This window comes from Mytilus trossulus, chromosome 8 (genome assembly GCF_036588685.1).
Source record: "Mytilus trossulus isolate FHL-02 chromosome 8, PNRI_Mtr1.1.1.hap1, whole genome shotgun sequence".
NCBI lineage: Eukaryota > Metazoa > Mollusca > Bivalvia > Mytilida > Mytilidae > Mytilus > Mytilus trossulus.
Window position 1 is genome coordinate 2,847,437 of NC_086380.1, and position 19,382 is coordinate 2,866,818.

Genomic DNA, 19,382 nt, shown 5'->3' on the forward strand with positions numbered 1-19,382 from the left:
AAAGAAATTGGGAATAAGTAACGAATAGGTAGCAAATAAGGAATAAGTAACGAATACTAGCAGGTAGCAAATAAGGTATTACTTAGAAGAATAAGCAACGAATAAGTAACGAAAAAGGAATAAAGAATAAGTAATGAATAGGTAACAAATAGGGAGTAAGGAATTAGTAACGAAAAAGTTAAGGAATAAGTAACGAAAAAGTTAAGGAATGAGTAACGAATACGAAAAAGCAACTTGACGACCCTTTGATCGGCACTGATTTTCAAAATAGTCCTGTACGTTCCTCGTATAATATAAGTTTCCTAAAAATTTAGCAAGAATTTGACCGAAGGCAGTAACTCTATAAAAAAAATGATCTGACTGATTTTCTTACTTGTTCAATGCATTTATGATATACACCTATGATATAATTTTCATACATATCTTAGAAGAATTGTACACATAAGAGCGCTAACAAGACTAGGGGATAGAGAGACGGATGGATGTACGCCGGTAATTATATGCAACAAGCACAAAAACCTTTCAAGGATATTAATTGGAAAATCGGTGGTAAACATGCGAATTTGCTACTATTTGACATACGGGCGATATATAAAGTTATTTCTATGTAGAAAATTTACAAAATTGTGCTCCTCCGAAAAGCTATGATCGAAAACGAGAAAATTTTAATGTTTAGCAAATTGTTTTCATAAAAAAAAACGTTTTCTGAATTTAATCTATGATTTCTATACTTTATATTTTATATGATTCTTTATTCAATTACATAATACGACCATATAGTTGTTCCCTAATGTTTTATACTATTATTAACTTAATAATCATCAACTGAGATTTTTTTCAATCCTAAGTAAGGTCATCAATGAGCCCCCCACAGAGTTTTTTTCACTGCTTTCTCTCTCTTAACTTGATTTTGGGGACATTGATTGATGAATATGAGTATATGTTATCTAATATCAGAGTATACTTTTTGTGTCAAGACAATATATATATAAAAAAAGATGTGGTATGATTGCCAATGAGACAACTATCCACAAAAGACCAAAATGAGAAAAAAAAATTAACAATTATAGGTCACCGTACGGTCTTCAACAATGAGCAAAGCCCATACCGCATATAGTCAGCTATAAAAGGCCAATAAGACAATGTAAAACAATTCAAGCGAGAAAACTAAAGGCCTTATTTATGTAAAAAAAATGAACGAAAAACAAATATGTAACACATAAACAAACGACAACCACTGAATTACAGGCTCCTGACTTGGGACAGGCACATACATAAATAATGTGGCGGGGTTAAACATGTTAGCGGGATCCCAACCCTCCCCCTAACCTGGGACAGTGGTATAACAGTACAACATAAGAACGAACTATGAAAATCAGTTGAAAAAGGCTTAACTCATCAGATAGACAAAAAATAAAAGTGGACGTGGCCGGGTATGTTTGTTCTGCATATTGACTTGGAGATGACTTTTAAAAAGTATTTGTGTCTTTTTTAGTATGCATCATAAAAGGCACTGTTAAATTATAATATTATAAACACTACAGTCAGCATGGATCCTGCTTCCGTTAAGATTTGTTGGATTTCATATGGTTATAGTCCAAACATATGTTAAAGCCGAACTTAGATCCATATTGTTCCGTCCATCTGAAAATCGATGTCGGATAAACAAAACTAGCAGCGATGTTTACCCCTATCCCCAAACTATTTGAACTAAGTTTTTTTTTAAATCTTACATTGATCTTGTGATGTCGTTCCTCACTTTGCTTTGTGTTTTACGTATTGATTTTTTTGAAATTTGAATATTGGTAAAGAAATATATAATTAATACATGGTTTAAACGGGATGAAGGACGGGTCATTTTGACTGTTATTACAAAATAATGGAATGCTGAATACCGCAAAAAGTCTCACTTTTAATAGACTATTGATATATGGACCCAACAAAGAGGTGTTCGTAGGGTTATCCAATGTAAATAGAGCTGTGTACTCGCCAATCAGAGGGCCTTAGGTTGTTCTTAAGCTGGTTATGGCTTTCTATATAAGTGTTTCATTAACTATAATTAAATTTATTTTTGTATGCTGTGAACAAAGAAGCATTTTTCATAGAATAGATTATTAATGTTAAAGTTCGATGTTAAATTGATGTTAAGCTCTCAAAATCCTCATATATGGAAAACTATCCACGATTCACCAACTGGCATACTTCCCAGCTGTATCGTCGATCTCTGAAATGACATTAAAATATTAGAAAATTAGAATGTAAATAAGAATGTTTTTAAGATACAACACCCAACTAATTTAAAGAGTAGAAAACAGCCGAAGGCCACCAATGGGTCTTTCATATATTTGAAGATCCCGCGCCCGGATGCGTGCTTCAGCTGGGCCCCAAACAAACGTGTGTACCAGGTCAGTGATAATGAACGTCATATTAAATTCCAAAATATATCAAGTTTAATATGTTTTGAAGATCTTTTAAAATGCCAGAACTGTTAAAATGAAATATTCCGCTACGCACAGCCTGATACATTTACGACCGCAGATATCAAACCATGAACAGTTAGGACAAGTTTGGACACAATATTTTAGATTGATACTGTCTGAATTTGGATTCATTGTTATCAAACTTTAACATAATATATGTTTCTGAAACAAAATAAAATGTGGTCAAAGATCTTAAAATTTCGAAATTGGACTTTAATTTACAAAGAATGGTCTGATATCCATGATTTAACAACATGGTTAGATTAATCATATAAAAAAAACACATTTAATTTAAGTTGAAATCAGACAAATATAAATGTTTGGCCCATTCAAACATTGATATAGACTAACTTGAAACCAGGGACCAAAAATAAAAATCTAAATGCACAAAAAGATTCAGCATATCACAGAGTCGTCATAATTCCGTTATGATGAATTCAATCAATTGTTTACCCTTTTGATCTCAACGGATATCAATTTAAAATGGGGCCAGATATTCAAAAAAAGTAATACAAGGTAAGAGCCCATAAAAAATAAACACTTTAAATTAATCCCATTGAATTTGGTTAAAAGATTTGCATTTATTTTCAATTGAAATCTCTTGCTATTGTGCAATTGAAGATTTCTTGACATTGTGCAATATTGTGTCATTGTGCAATACTGTGCAGTTAAAGGTTTCCTGCTATTATACAATACTGTGGAAAGCAGATTTCTTGCTATTACACAACACTAAGTAAATGAAGATTTCTTGCTATTGCGCAATACTTTTCAATTGAAGATTTCTTGCGATTGCGCAATACTGTGCAATTTAAGATTTCTTGCTATTGCACAATTTTGTGCAAGTTGAATAATTCTTGCTTTTTTGCAATACTGTGCTATTGTAGATATTTTGCCATTGCCTAATACTGTGGTATTGGACAATATCGTGCTATTGAGCAATTAATACTGAACAATTAAATATTTCTTTGTATTGCGCAATACTGTGTGATTATATGAAATTTCAAATATATATAAGAAAACAAACATAACCCTCTAAACAAATTTTGAGACAACGTCCCCCCAAAACATTATCCCAGCCTTCTCCTGGTTGTATGGAACCGTGTAGTACAATTTCAGAGAGATCAATACACTTACACGCAAGTTATTGTCCGGTAACTACAAGCTTGGTTGTTTTTGGCTTTATATTGGTCCCTAATTCCTAAACTGTTGGTTCCGAAACCCCTAAAATCAATCTCAACCTTCCTTTAAAGGTATTTCAGCTTCTGGTAAAATTCTAAGAGATCCATTCACTTTAACTAAAGTTATTGTCTGGAAACCAAATGTATCTTCGGATGGCACTGATGCTGACACTAACGACGACGAAGACAACATCATAACATTATACGACTGTGATTTCTTTTTTGAAGTCGTATATAAAGGGAAGTCAGTTCTGTTGAAAGCCTGACGAGCAATTTTTGGATTTTTACATAAGGCATCATCGGAGTTTATTGATACAAAATAGTTCATTTAGTGAACGATTAATTCAACAGTGCTAAAATTATTTATATGTTCTCTCTAAACGAAATACTTGTAACTGGACAATGAACATTTCAGTCAAAAGTTAATTCAAAATTATAGATTAAATTTCCCATTAGGATAATTATCAACAACCGGCATTGAACAAAATAATGATACTAAATTACCACTTCATCAACTGTGTCCCCAATTGCAATCATAGAAATGCCGTAAACGGTATTGATGTCATTTAAGACGTACATGTGTTAACGCTTAAAGACATGATATGTTCTAATGTGTAACATTGGGCACGTTTTGACTAATAACAATTATCGCACCAAAAGTAAATTACCACGTTTTGATTGGATTAACGCCGTCACGCGGTGACTCCCTTTGGATCCGTAGGTTAGTAAAGTTTGAGAGGTTCATGACGTCACGTCTACTGTTAATTGTGACGCCATCTATTGACGTTATTGTGTTTTATTGTTTATTTTTTAACGCAGCAGAAAAAGCCAGCGTGCGATAAATTCGTTATAATGTAAACTACTGACGCCCTACCGACCATAAAGCCTCACCCCTATGATTTATACTAACCCTCTGTGGATTTTTATCGCACCGCGGGTAAATTATCACGTTGTGATTAGTTTAACGCCGTCACGTGGTGACCTTTATGAGACCGTATGGGGTTGGTAAATTTCATATGTGGTTCATGACGCGTTAATGGTAACGTCATCTATTTATGTTGTTGTGTTGCATTGTTTATATTTCATGAAAACGCAGCAGAAAAAAAACTAAGCGTGCGCTGAATTCGTTATACGGTTAAATACTGAGTCTCCAGCCTCACCTCTAAGGATTTTATGAACTCTAGATGGATCCGTATTTTCAAATATTTTCAAGTTTACCATGGACATATCAAGATGTGGTTTTTCAACATAATGATCATTCTGTTTATTTCTATTCAAATATAGAAACTTACTCATAGCTGATGTTGTGTCAATTTAAAACACCTCTTATGAAGGAACAATTATGTACAAACCCATTGACATATCCTTCTTTCATAATATTCACTGTTGTGTGTATTGATAACATATTTAGTGAAGAAACCATTTGGTACATATTCGTGGAAATATCTTACTTACTCTTTGCGGTTGTCATGTGTACTGGAAACACCTCTTATAACGTAACCGTTTGGTACACGCACTGAATCGGGATAGTCGTATCGATTTCTCCAGGTTCTATAACATTGACTGAGATCCTTTCCTATAAAATACAAGATATAAATATAAATAATTATCTAACATAATTAGGTTGATGTTTAGACGAGTTGTATATACATTATGTACACAGCCATGTATCACCATGATTGATGGCGATCCGATGGATACATCTGTTGTAGGGTTGTCACAGACCCAGACGTACTTATGAATATAATTATTTTTTGTGACTGTATCTTACATTAATTTGTAGGATCCTTTACTATAGATAATTTAGCTGATCTGTAACAATAACATCTTCATGCCTTATATAGCATGTACTGAAGAACGCCGCTAGATTAACACTGACGTGGAAAGGTAACACATGGCCAGCGAAAGATCTTTTTTTAAGAGCCCAGGTGGTCGTGTGGTCTAGAGGGACGGCTGCAGTGCAGGCGATTTGGTGTCACGATATCACAGTAGCATGGGTTCGAATCCCGGCGAGGGAAGAACCAAAAATTTGCGAAAGCAAATTTACAGCTCTAACATTGTTGGGTTGATGTTTAGACGAGTTGTATATACATTATGTACACAACCATGTATCACCATCATTCATGGCGATCCGATGGATACATCTGTTGTAGAGTTGTCACTGACTCAGACGTTATTATGAATATAATTATTTCCTTTGACTGTATATTACATTAATTTGTAGGATCCTTTACTTTAGATAATTTAGCTGATCTGTAACAATAACATCTTCATGCCTTATATATCATGTACTGTAGTACGCCGCTAGATTAAAACTGACGTGGAAAGGTAACACATGCCCACCGAGAGCTCTTTTTTAGAGAGCCCAGGTGGTCGTGTGGTCTAGCGGGACGGCTGCAGTGCAGGCGATTTGGTGTCACGATATCACAGTAGCATGGGTTCGAATCCCGGCGAGGGAAGAACCAAAAATTTGCGAAAGCAAATTTACAGATCTAACAATGTTGGGTTGATGTTTAGACGAGTTGTATATACATTATGTACACAGCCATGTATCACCATGATTGATGGCGATCCGATGGATACATCTGTTGTAGGGTTGTCACAGACCCAGACGTACTTATGAATATAATTATTTTCTGTGACTGTATATTACATTAACTTCTAGGATCCTTTACTATAGATTATTCAGCTGATCTGTAATAATAACATCTTCATGCCTTATATATCATGTACTGTAGTACGCCGCTAGATTAAAACTGACGTGGAAAGGTAACACATGCCCACCGAAAGCTCTTTTTTTAGAGAGCCCAGTTGGTCGTGTGGTCTAGCGGGACAGCTGCAGTGCAGGCGATTAGGTGTCACGATATCACAGTAGCATGGGTTCGAATCCCGGCGAGGGAAGAACCAAAAATTTGCGAAAGCAAATTTACAGATCTAACATTGTTGGGTTGATATTTAGACGAGTTGTATATACATATATATATCGATGGATACATCTGTTGTAGGGTTGTCACTGACTCAGAAGTACTTATGAATATAATTATTTTCTGTGACTGTATATTACATTAATTTGTAGGATCCTTTACTATAGATAATTTAGCTGATCTGTAACAATAACATCTTCATGCCTTATATATCATGTACTATAGTACGCTGCTAGATTAAAACTGACGTGGAAAGGTAACATATGGCCACCGAAAGCTCTTTTTTTAAGAGCCCAGGTGGTCGTGTGGTCTAGCGGGACGGCTGCAGTGCAGGCGATTTGGTGTCACGATATCACAGTAGCATGGGTTCGAATCCCGGCGAGGCTAGAACCAAAAATTTGGATCTAACATTGTTGGGTTGATGTTTATATATATATGGAAGAACCAAAAATTTGCGAAAGCAAATTTACAGATTTAACATTGTTGGGTTGATGTTTAGATGAATTGTATATATATATATATCTAAATCTGGTGTACTAAAGAAATATTGACACCGAATGTTTGTGGCACAACATCGTAGCCACAAGTTAACATATTTTTTTCTTTCTGTGACGTATTAAATTTATATTCAGATTCATTTTGTTACATGTTGTGATCAATTTTATTTGGCAATCGTCAATGGCAGTCAGCAGGGTTTAAGAACATCAGTTGTTCGACCTGTTAGTCAAATGCGTTTTGTTTAAATATACTTTTTCACATTTTTGGTCTTTTGGAAAATGTTGTTTGTGCTGTTTTTAGACCCTTCTACAACGAAATTTGTTTGACGTGCACACGTATAAAAATTGCGGTTTTTATCCAACGCAATCATAGGTTTGAACGTAGTTTTCAATTTAGACTCGTTTATATTTTTTGTTTGGGCATGTATCATATTTTCCCTCCGGTTTATATGATCCGTTCATCCTATATTGTCTCTTAAAATTCAAGAGTCAATCTTAAATTGAGAGTAAATTATATGGCCTTCCAAATACCGTTTCGATCCCTAACATCACTGAAGAGACATATATTGTCAAAATCTAGATCTGTTGTACTAAAGAAATATTGACACCGAATGTTTGTGGCACAACATCGTAGCCACAAGTTAACAATTTTTTTTCTTTCTGTGACGTATTTAATTTATATTCAGATCCATTTTGTTACATCTTGTGATCAATTTTATTTGGCAATCGTCAATGGCAGTCAGCAGGGTTTAAGAACATCAGTTGTTCGACCTGTTAGTCAAATGCGTTTTGTTTAAATATACTTTTTCACATTTTTGGTCTTTTGGAAAATGTTGTTTGTGCTGTTTTTAGACCCTTCTACAACGAAATTTGTTTGACATGCACACGTATAAAAATTGCGGTTTTTATCCAACGCAATCATAGGTTTGAACGTAGTTTTCAATTTAGACTCGTTTATATTTTTTGTTTGGGCATGTATCATATTTTCCCTCCGGTTTATATGATCCGTTCATCCTATATTGTCGTTTAAAATTCAAGAGTCAATCTTAAATTGAGAGTAAATTATATGGCCTTCCAAATACCGTTTCGATCCCTAACATCACTGAAGAGACATATATTGTCGAAATCTAAATCTGGTGTACTAAAGAAATATTGACACCGAATGTTTGTGGCACAACATCGTAGCCACTAGTTAACATATTTTTTTCTTTCTGTGACGTATTAAATTTATATTCAGATCCATTTTGTTACATGTTGTGATCAATTTTATTTGGCAATCGTCAATGGCAGTCAGCAGGGTTTAAGAACATCAGTTGTTCGACCTGTTAGTCAAATGCGTTTTGTTTAAATATACTTTTTCACATTTTTTGGTCTTTTGGAAAATGTTGTTTGTGCTGTTTTTAGACCCTTCTACAACGAAATTTGTTTGACATGCACACGTATAAAAATTGCGGTTTTTATCCAACGCAATCATAGGTTTGAACGTAGTTTTCAATTTTGACTCGTTTATATTTTTTGTTTGGGCATGTATCATATTTTCCCTCCGGTTTATATGATCCGTTCATCCTATATTGTCTCTTAAAATTCAAGAGTCAATCTTAAATTGAGAGTAAATTATATGGCCTTCCAAATACCGTTTCGATCCCTAACATCACTGAAGAGACATATATTGTCGAAATCTAGATCTGTTGTACTAAAGAAATATTGACACCGAATGTTTGTGGCACAACATCGTAGCCACAAGTTAACAATTTTTTTTCTTTCTGTGACGTATTTAATTTATATTCAGATCCATTTTGTTACATCTTGTGATCAATTTTATTTGGCAATCGTCAATGGCAGTCAGCAGGGTTTAAGAACATCAGTTGTTCGACCTGTTAGTCAAATGCGTTTTGTTTAAATATACTTTATCACATTTTTGGTCTTTTGGAAAATGTTGTTTGTGCTGTTTTTAGACCCTTCTACAACGAAATTTGTTTGACATGCACACGTATAAAAATTGCGGTTTTTATCCAACGCAATCATAGGTTTGAACGTAGTTTTCAATTTAGACTCGTATATATATAAATATATATATATATAACTCGTCTGTACATCAACCCAACAATGTTAAATCTGTAAATTTGCTTTCGCAAAATATATATATTAAAAATTAAATACACAAAAAGAGATTTAAAAGCAGCATTACCTAGCGCTTTCATCCATCTTGGGACTTTTCAAGACTATTAACGTCGTTATGGGGAACACATAAGTATTATGACGTAACGTCATTGTTTGTAAAATATTAGTAGCATGACGCAACGTTATTGTTCGTGTAACTACTGTATATATATATATATATATATATTAAATTAGCTCCTTTATTGGTATACGCAAACCGAAATAATTAAGAAATATAGAATCCTACTTTGCGATAGGATAATGATTTAAAATAAAAAAAATCAATCGTCGTCGGAATGTGACAATTTTAACTTCAATAGTGACATATTTTTAAAATTAAATAATTCAATTGGATACAGGAAGATATGGTATGAGTGCCAATGAGACAACTCGCCATCCAAATCACAATTTGACAAATGATAATCTGTCTAACGCTGTCTTACCTATGACGGCGTTGTCAATTTCATATCAATATCATCACGTGTCCCCTTAGTTTCTAGCAATTATTTTCATATCACTAGACTCTGCTAAGAAAGAAAATTATCAGATATCTTTTTATAAAATTTACCAAAAACGGTGACACGATTACATTTCCGAATGCGGGAAGCGGGAATATAAAAGAAATAAAAAAAATGTGTTTTGTGTTTTGAAAAAATAGGTGTGGGCGGGTCCGTCGAACAAGGAATTAAATTGGTGTGGCCTAAAATAGCGATAATAGAGAATTAGGGGGATATAGAGTAGATAAAATTAAAGGATACATCAACGAAGTATTGCTTATCTATACCCTCTCAGCTTTTAGCATTTTGATATAAAGATCAAAATTTGCATCGGTTTCCAGTGCCCGAACGACACGTTATTTTTTAACTACCTTCACTAGGAATTTCAAAGTCTATAATTTTCAAAGGCAATAATATCTAAACAAGAGCATCAAAATATATGAAGGCACTGAACAAGATTACCAAAGTCATATAAGGTTATCTAACAAGAAAAGTTGTATTTATAAATTTAGAAAATCATATTTTATTTATTTACTGTAATTTTTTGATAACATATATATATCGTAAGGCATGTCAGTACCGGAATAATATTATTACTAAACAATAATAAAATATTTACCAGCAATTGAGCAACATTGAAACCTAAACCGTCTGTCCTCACGGCGATTGTCATGTATGCTGTCCATACCACATATGAATCCAGAATTGTTGCATTCAAAGCTGAAGAATTCATCCCAGTCATTCACATAATGAGCTGTTAATAAAACATAAAGACACATTTAGCACTTAAACTTTAATACAGAATAACAATTTAAACTTCCGCATAATTCTTCAAAATATTTTCACCAAAAACTAATGAATTAAATCAATTTTCAGAAGACATATTCCTCTTTAATATAGTCCGATTATCAACAGGAAATCGCATCAAAATAATGATGGATTAAAATCAGTTTATCAACCACACCACTAAGACGGCAAAACAAATTGCAAATGAATCTGTCACTTCATTTATAGGTGTGTTAGTTTATATTTTGTTTTCTTGATAATAGGTGGTAATTGCTGAATGAACGAATCATTAGAAAATGCATGAGACTTAAAATAATCTTTTCTAGTTATTATAGTGATAATAAAAATATTTATAATTATGATATATATACTAATATTTCATTATTTACAGAAGGTTACACAGTTAGCTGTAAAACGAAGATTCAATGAGGCCACCATGAAAATCTGTGTAATATAACAAAATAAAAAAATACAAATTCAGACTTTGTCTAGTGTGTAAGGAATTATACATCACAAAAACTCCTTCAATTATTTTAATATCAAACTTTGTGATTAGATATAAAAATGTCAAATACCTGCATTGTTTCTGTCCTGGGGTGGTATTACAAGAAACTAATCACCACCATCTCTACATGTTGAAAAGCTGAGTTTTTGTTTTGTTTTAATCATCTGTTTTCAAGTGATATTATCTGTATCTAACTTATCCATGATACAATTGAAAAAAGATGTGAAATTTCAACTGTGAGGGATTTAGACGTACGATTGAATCTCGAGAATTGAATACAACGTCTTCAAACATCTATAAAACTTATTTCTAATTATATTTAAATCATCTATCAATGAAGAGTAAAATTCAAACTATATCTAAACATATTATTTCTTTGAAGTTATATGTGATGCTTTATCTATTTCAAAGAATGTCTTGACGTTTCGTCTCCAATGGTATCATCAGCCCAGTAGTCGACACTTCGGTGTTGACATGCATATCAATATTGTGGTCATTTGTTTTTAATTTCCTGTTTACAAAACTTAAAATTTTTCGAAAACTAAGGATTTTCTTATCCAAGGCATAGATTACCTTAGCCGTATTTGGCACAACTTTTTGGAATTTTGGTTTCTCAATGCTCTTCAACTTTGTACTTGTTTGGCTTTGTAAATATTTTGATATGAGTGTCACTGATGAGTCTTATGTAGACGAAACGCGAGTCTGGCGTACTAAATCCTGGTACCTTTGATAACTTTTTAATTATATATTTTTAATCATTGTACAATGCATCTCTGAGTTTGGATTCTTATTATATATTTTGAAAAGCACATTTCAGTCTTAGAATGAGTGTTTATTAATACTTTAAAAAATATGCAATTGGCATTTAAATTTTCAATATTCAAAATTTAGATAAAGTACGGTTAGAATAATCATATCAAAGAACCAACATATTTTTCTTTTTTGTGAAATCCAACAAATTTCAATTTTTGACCCTGTGGATCTTTATAAATCTGCTTGATAAAGCTGGGGTCACACATTCACGATTTTTACTACCGTTCTTGATATGACCATTCCCGATTAAAATTTATTAAAAGTCTGATCAAGATCCTGTGAATCGTGGATGGAAATTCAAACTTAAATTAAAATTTGTAAAAAAAATAATTTGATCACGACAACAATCAGATAGTATTCAGGAAGCACCGATATTCAACCGTTTCTACGGAATTAGTCCCGATAATACCGTTCTGAATCCGCTTCTAATCCGATTTGTATTTTTTGCCAGGTAAAATTCGACCGAGTCTGTCACGACTGCGTCCCGACTCTACCGAATGTTATCCGACTGAGATCAGACAGTGACCGGACAGTGAACCGACGCTGACGGAAGTTATCCGTTCGAAAACTGTCGGCATATTCGGGATGATCAAGTACTGTCGGAACGTAATCCTATCATAGTCCGCTCTATCGCATTGCAAACGGCTTTGTCTGGTCTCAGTCGTATTCTATTCTGTAATTGTCGGGACTCTGACGTGGGTATCATTGACGAATTTCGTATTAATAACGGGACTGTTTCGGAACGGTTTCGGCAAAAAACGGTTCGCAATCGACAAGATCTGGATGCAATCTGGACTCAATCGGCAGAAAAACAACTATGAAAAATGACTCCGGATCATTCCCGTTCCACAGGACACCGTCCAGAATACACAAGACATTGTTCGGAATTCGATCCGATACAGCAGAATCTGTCACGACATAGCCACGATTGTAATCCGACTAGACCAAACAGGCTGATTTGCTCCGAATGTTACGGGACGCACCTAACTGTCGGGATGCTTTGCCGAACTATTCGGACCCTTCCCGATCCGTAGGAATCTGTTACGAACTGAAACGAATGCGTTCAGACAATGATAGGACATTCCAGATAATTGAGGATACTACTCCGACTTTTTCACTTTTCGTGTCGTATTGCCGTCTGATCTCAATCGGGAGCAATAATCGGCAATGTGTGAACCCCGCATAATATGGCACAAATTCCGAAATATTAATACATGGCAAAATTCAGTATATCAAAGAACTCTATACATTCAATGTTGGTTGAAATAAAATAAAATATAAATTTAGACCCCGATTCGTGCGAACTTGAAAACTAGAGGCAAAATAAGAAATCAAGTTTTGATTCAGCATAATATTATCAAGAAACCCTTGAATTTAGATTTTGTTACAACTAAACAAAGTTGGACCCTTCGGACTCTAATCTAAAAAAAAATAGGAAACATGATCTCAAAATAAAAAAAATGTTAATACACGTTCAGTTTCAGCATAACATAGAAACTCCAAAACAAATCATTTTTTTTAAATCAAACAAGGTAAGATTATGCATATCAAACCACAATAATCATATTGTTTATGAAACTTAACAAAGTTTAATTTTGGAACCATTTACTAATTTTGGATCAATTCAAAAACAGGGCTTAAAATCACAATCCTAATAACCACGTTTAGATGCAGCGTATCAAATGACCCCGGTACTTCAGAACTATACCCTTTTAAATTGATCTGAAAAAAAGCAATTCATCTTTTTTTACGAAAAAAAAACCAAAGCGATTATTTCTTGGTATCATTTTTCATAACAGTTATGATCATTTCCGCCAAAATCGATCACAAAAGAGGGACGAAAGATACCAAAGCGACAGTCAAACTCAAAATCGAAAACAAACTGACAACGCCATGGCTAAAAATGAAAAAAGACAAACAGAAAAACAATAGTACACATGACACAACATAGAAACTAAAGAATAAACAACAGGAACCCCACCAAAAACTAGGAAAATTTAAGATAAAAAAAAAAAAAAGACAAGAATTTTTTTAACAAAGATCTGTATGTGTATTCACAATATTTATTTAATATATTTGTGAAATCAATTATACTATAGATACTTATATTATGAATAAGTTATATCTTACCAAATAATGTTTCCCTAAACTATTAGGTAAACTAACATGAGGGATACTAAGTTACAAGCTGTCAACTTGGTAAATTGTAACAGCAAATTTGAAATAAAGATATTTATTACGTTTAAAAAAAAAAAAAAAAAACTAGGGATGATCTCAGGTGCTCCGGAAGGGTAAGCAGATCCTGCTCCACATGTGGCACCCGTCGTGTTGCTTCTGTGATTAAACATCCGGTAAATAGTCTAATTCGGTAGATCAAATTCATGAAAGGGAAGGGAATTGTAGTTACGACGTAAGGAACATATCCGATATCATTTGTATTGTATTGCCTGGAACTTCTTGGTACAATTTCATAGTTATCCAAATACTTAAACTTTTAACGTTATAGTCCAAAAACAAGAAAATCCTAGTTTGGTGACCCCATATCGGCCACTTATTCCTGAATAATAAAGGCCATGTGGGGAAATTATCTTATAATATAACTCTGATCAATAAAACAACGACTTTGCAGATTGACATGCTACTAACCGAAGAAAAGGTGACGACGACCTTAGATACAATGTGACTTCCGATACGTTACCGGTCCCGCGGTCTTCGTGACAGGCCATGACCCCCGATCTTACTACTGTGGTTATTAACTTAGTGAAAAAGTTCATAGGAATTAATACACTTATTCCTAAGTCATTATTCCTAAATAAACAAGAACATTTCACGTTGTTGGCCCCGAAGTACTAAATTGCTAGGACAAAAATTAACCCCCAAAATAACTTATACTCAAATTATTGTCTGCGACTTTAAATGCCTTTGGTCAACACTAGTCTTCGGACTACGACGCAGACATCGTCACAATATACTGCGCAAAAATTTCGCAGTTTTATAAACGTGGGTTTTTATGCAAATGCCAAAAAGAAAATATGCCAAATGTGCAATTTTGCACGACTGGTAGCTAGTCAAATTCATTTGGTGATTTTTTTTTATCAGTTACCGGTCCTTTATTATCAATGAGTATTCAATCAAACTTTATCTCAACTGATTTACTTATTTCATTGGATGTATAGAATTAAAACATATGCTTGCTAATGTTTTATGGATTGAAATGTTTTTCTTAATATTTACGTGTCTTGTAACAGCTGTGGCTTTCGCTTCCAGTACTTCTACATTCTAATGCCCATTTACGATCTTCATGACGGTTGTGATGTGTACTATAGAGGTAAGATATGGCTTTTCCTCGTGGACATTCAAAATACATATCTCCATCATAATCGTTAACCCATTCCCATCCGACCACAAAATTCAGTGTACATATCAAACAAAGGATATGTAACACCAGCATCATCAATCAATGATTTTACTGAAATAAATAAATAATGATACTTGTATTATATGCAAGTCTAAATTTTTGCACAACTGTACTACAAATATAAATTCGTAGTATAAGAAGATGATCTTATAAAATTGTGTAGACCAATATTTTGGCATTTTTAATATCGGAATTGACATTTTTCCATCCGGAAATAACAAATTAACTACCTTATTTCAAACAAAAATAGAAACCATACATTTTTGGAATCTGTATAAAATGAGCCATCATTTGACACTGAAATCGACATTTATAAAAATAATTTATTTTGTATCAAAATATATCGTTTGGGGTCGACAAACCTTTAGTTATTCTCTGAACAACTTGCTTTTTAATTATTATTTTTATCTTTTTCTTTTTCAGACACATTTGTTCTAACGACATATAGTGGTTTCTCACGATGAATATGCATGCTATCCAACAGTTAATGCTTTTTTGAATCCGAATATATTTAACCGAACAATTATTATTGTAAGAGTTATCGCACCAAACACTGCTTTTGTTGTGTGCCCATCATCATTGCAAACGTAAAGGATTACGACATGATTGTTTCACCAAAACGCTCTAAAGAATAGTTTTGATAAAGGTGTCCTGACACTCCCTATGAGAGATTTTTCTTCATTCTGTGTTTAAAACAAGTGAAATGTTATTGTAATTTGATAACCATAAGTAAAAAAATAATTAGGGACTTTTTACTGAGGTTCTTGGTCCACCATACAGAAAATGGGGTCAAGATCAGAGGTGAAGGTGAGATTATAAATTTTGAATTTGGCTTTATATTGTATTGCTTCTTTTCAAAAAATGTATTAGATATCAAAAATTTGTTTTTCCTAATCTGATTTCGAGACATGATGTTCTATACATTGTTTTGTTACAAATGGTGAGTTGACATTTGATGAGAGATTCCTCCAATCTTATACTCGTCGTTTACCTGACCCTTTTGGGTTGTTTGAAATCATATAAAATAATCATAACAAATACTTAAATATTGATTTACAAATGTAGGTCAAATTTGGTTTAATATTTGCCTAATAATTTAGTAATAAATCCTGGTGGTCATCTTGAACAATAAATCAGGAACACAGTAGCAACCCTCATAAGGAACATTTATGACATAATTTAGTTATTGCAACCAATGGTTCTCTACAAGAAGACATTTGCACGATTTTCATTTGTTAACCTAAGTCCCCCGCTTGCGGCCATCTTGGATGATGAATCAGCTAAAAAGTATCACAGTTGTTCAGCAGTTCATCAGAAAAATTCATGCGATGTTTGGTTTCATTCCATTTAGTTGTTTTCTAGAAGAAGTTAAAAATGTAAAAAGTTAACGACAACGACAGAAGACGATGACGGACGACGACGGACGATAGACGACCAGTAATGATAAAAGCTCAATAGGACCTTTCATAATAGAGACTAAGGATCATTTGATTGATTGTCTTTGGTTTATGACCTTGAAATTGAGTTCAAGGTGAAATTAAAAATGACGTTCTAAGTTTAAGACATTTGCTGTAAATTCATATTTATTCACGATAAAACCTTGGGTCTTTTGCATTAGGTAAGAAGACATATGACCTTTAAAATGTCAAACGGAAGTGAACTTTTTAAAACCAGAAGTAGCAATTTGTTTCTCTTATTTATAGAAAAAAGTATAACTAACTATATATTTCTAGAATCAGAGTAAAGCTACTTTGATTTAACGTAAGTGGCTCCCTTACCTCCTTTAATTGATAAACAAGTGACACCAATATGGTATTTTCAAAATCAGTGTGTGACAAATTATCACTTAGGACCGGACATACAAAATTTTATCATATTTTTTTTTTATCTTGAGTGAATTTGGACCGTCACGTGTTCTCTGATATTGTAGTATAGAACCAGCTATACTTTTGTTTCTGTAGACAAAATTTTCAAAGGTTTATGAACAAATGTTGAGTAATACACCAATAAAATTATAATATAGATATGATAGAGCGGCACATAAACGTCCGTAAACTTTAAAAAAAACGGTTTTAAGAACTACAGAATGTTACTCATAAAACCATCATTATGATGCAATTAATATATGCATGTCAGCTAATGACCGCATTCAGTTTAAAATCTGTGAACTTACCATTTGTGTATGATAGTAGATAAATCTTTTTTTGGCAGAATAAATGAAAGTGTTCTAATAAAAATGGAACTGTCTAAAAAGTGACAAACATTGAGAAAAAAATGAAAGTTTACTTACATTGAATCTAAGTGTAGGTAGATAGAAAAAACAGCTTCCTGAATGGCACTACTTTCTAAATTTCAACACAATTCGCACTCAGTCAAAACCATCGTCAAGGTCAAATAAAAAACAGATGTACGCATATCTAAGACGTATATCAAGTTTGAACTAATCAAAAGCGTTCAGTAATTCTACAAATAAAAGAAAGAAAACGGAGTATAAAAATAGCAGAGAAAATGAAAAAAGAAAATTCGCAATTACGGAACGTCGATAACTACGTCAACTTTTGCAATTTTTTTCTCTGTAAAGTGGCATAACTTTATAACAGTAAAAGTGAGTCCTCCAAAATTCAAGATTGATTTGTGTTTTCTAGTAATTATTATTGTGCATTCTTAACATTTAGTTGTGACTCATTAAAGTTTAGGAATGTACGGACGGACGACCACGGCCAAGGCGGGAACATAATATGTTGATTATTTTTTTTATTAAATAAGTAAGGTTCACTATATTTAGTATCATAATGTCTTTCAAAGAGCACCAGCTAGAGATATATAAAAAATAGTATGACTTTGTTTGGTTCAATCATTAATATAAGTGAAATGATGAAACATTAATTCGTTTTATGCGTGGTTTTGTTGTGCTGTTTTTATGTGCTGCCCTAGGTTGTTTTATGTATTCGTTCTTATTCTGTGGTAAGTAAGCATTGCGGTGTCGACATAAATATCAATTACATGGTCATTTTATTCTATAAATTTAATTATCACATATTTGTTACGAATACTTTGGGTTTTGCATATGCAATAACCTCAAAATTGCCCGGGGCAAAAAACAAGATATTGATATTGTGCCCTTATTCCAAATGACGTCACGTCATTGCGTCCTTAACGACACGTTTGTGATACAAAATTTAAAATTTTACCTGTTATGTTTCATTACATTGTAATAATTGAACTTTGTGTCTCTATTCTGCAGAACTTTAATATGTGATAAATGGATTATAACATGTCTTTTCCATATTGGCCCTGTTATCATCCCGAGACTCCCATATCGGCCTCGAGGCTTTGGGCCAATATGGAAAAGGTCATGTTATAATATATACTTATTGCAAAAATATGAAATAATCTAAATACTAAGGATGTTTATCCCATGCTTAGATAATATTACCCGTATTTAGTATAACTGTTAAGAATTTTTTGGACCAGTGCTCTTTTACTTTATACTTGCGTCTGTATATTATAAGCCTGGTTCCTTTGATAACTATTTACATGCCGAAATATATTTTGTATTGTTTATTTGTGCATAACTCTGCCCTGAATGTTCTTGCATTAATTTGAACTGCCATGTAATGCCAAAAAATCACGAGGGCTGGCTAGCCCAAAATTTAGGCTCAATCCACATTTTGTTTCTATGTATTAAGTCAGTAAAATGACAGTTGTTATCTTATAGTTCTTTTCTCTGAGTGTTATAAGTGATGCTTTTCTCTCAGTTTTAGTTTGTAAACCGGATTTGTTTTATGACTTTTTTACGCAGGTACATGTAAACAACTGTTGTCTTTATTTAGCATCCAATTTGTTTCGTTTTTGTCAAAATAAGCAATGAAACATTGGAAGTGAATGATTCGCCTGCAAAAGAAAATTCGACCTCATTGAGTCCGTATTTATTTGACTCAATTTAACCCAATAGTTAAAGATTGCAATTGTTTACGCATGTATAAATCGTGGTCAGACATTTAAACAAAAAAGAATGTCAAAATTGAAAGTGCAACAAAGGTAAACCATTGTTTTGACTGGTTCGATCCACAAATTCATCATTTTTAAATAGATAAAACAATTGTCAACTTTTATGTAACCTA

General features: G+C 33.2%; 1 protein-coding gene across 1 annotated transcript; it reads right to left on the reverse strand.

The window, feature by feature from the left end:
• Positions 1–2,050: 2,050 nt before the first annotated feature.
• Positions 2,051–17,658, reverse strand: LOC134681584 (hemagglutinin/amebocyte aggregation factor-like). Its single transcript, XM_063541232.1, has 5 exons — positions 17,549–17,658; positions 15,075–15,309; positions 10,356–10,490; positions 5,114–5,234; positions 2,051–2,224 (listed from the first exon to the last, which is right to left on the reverse strand). The coding sequence occupies exons 2-5, from the start codon at positions 15,292–15,294 to the stop codon at positions 2,176–2,178; spliced, it is 525 nt and encodes a 174-aa protein (XP_063397302.1). The 5' UTR covers positions 15,295–15,309; positions 17,549–17,658; the 3' UTR covers positions 2,051–2,175.
• Between the last annotated feature and the right edge of the window lie 1,724 nt (positions 17,659–19,382).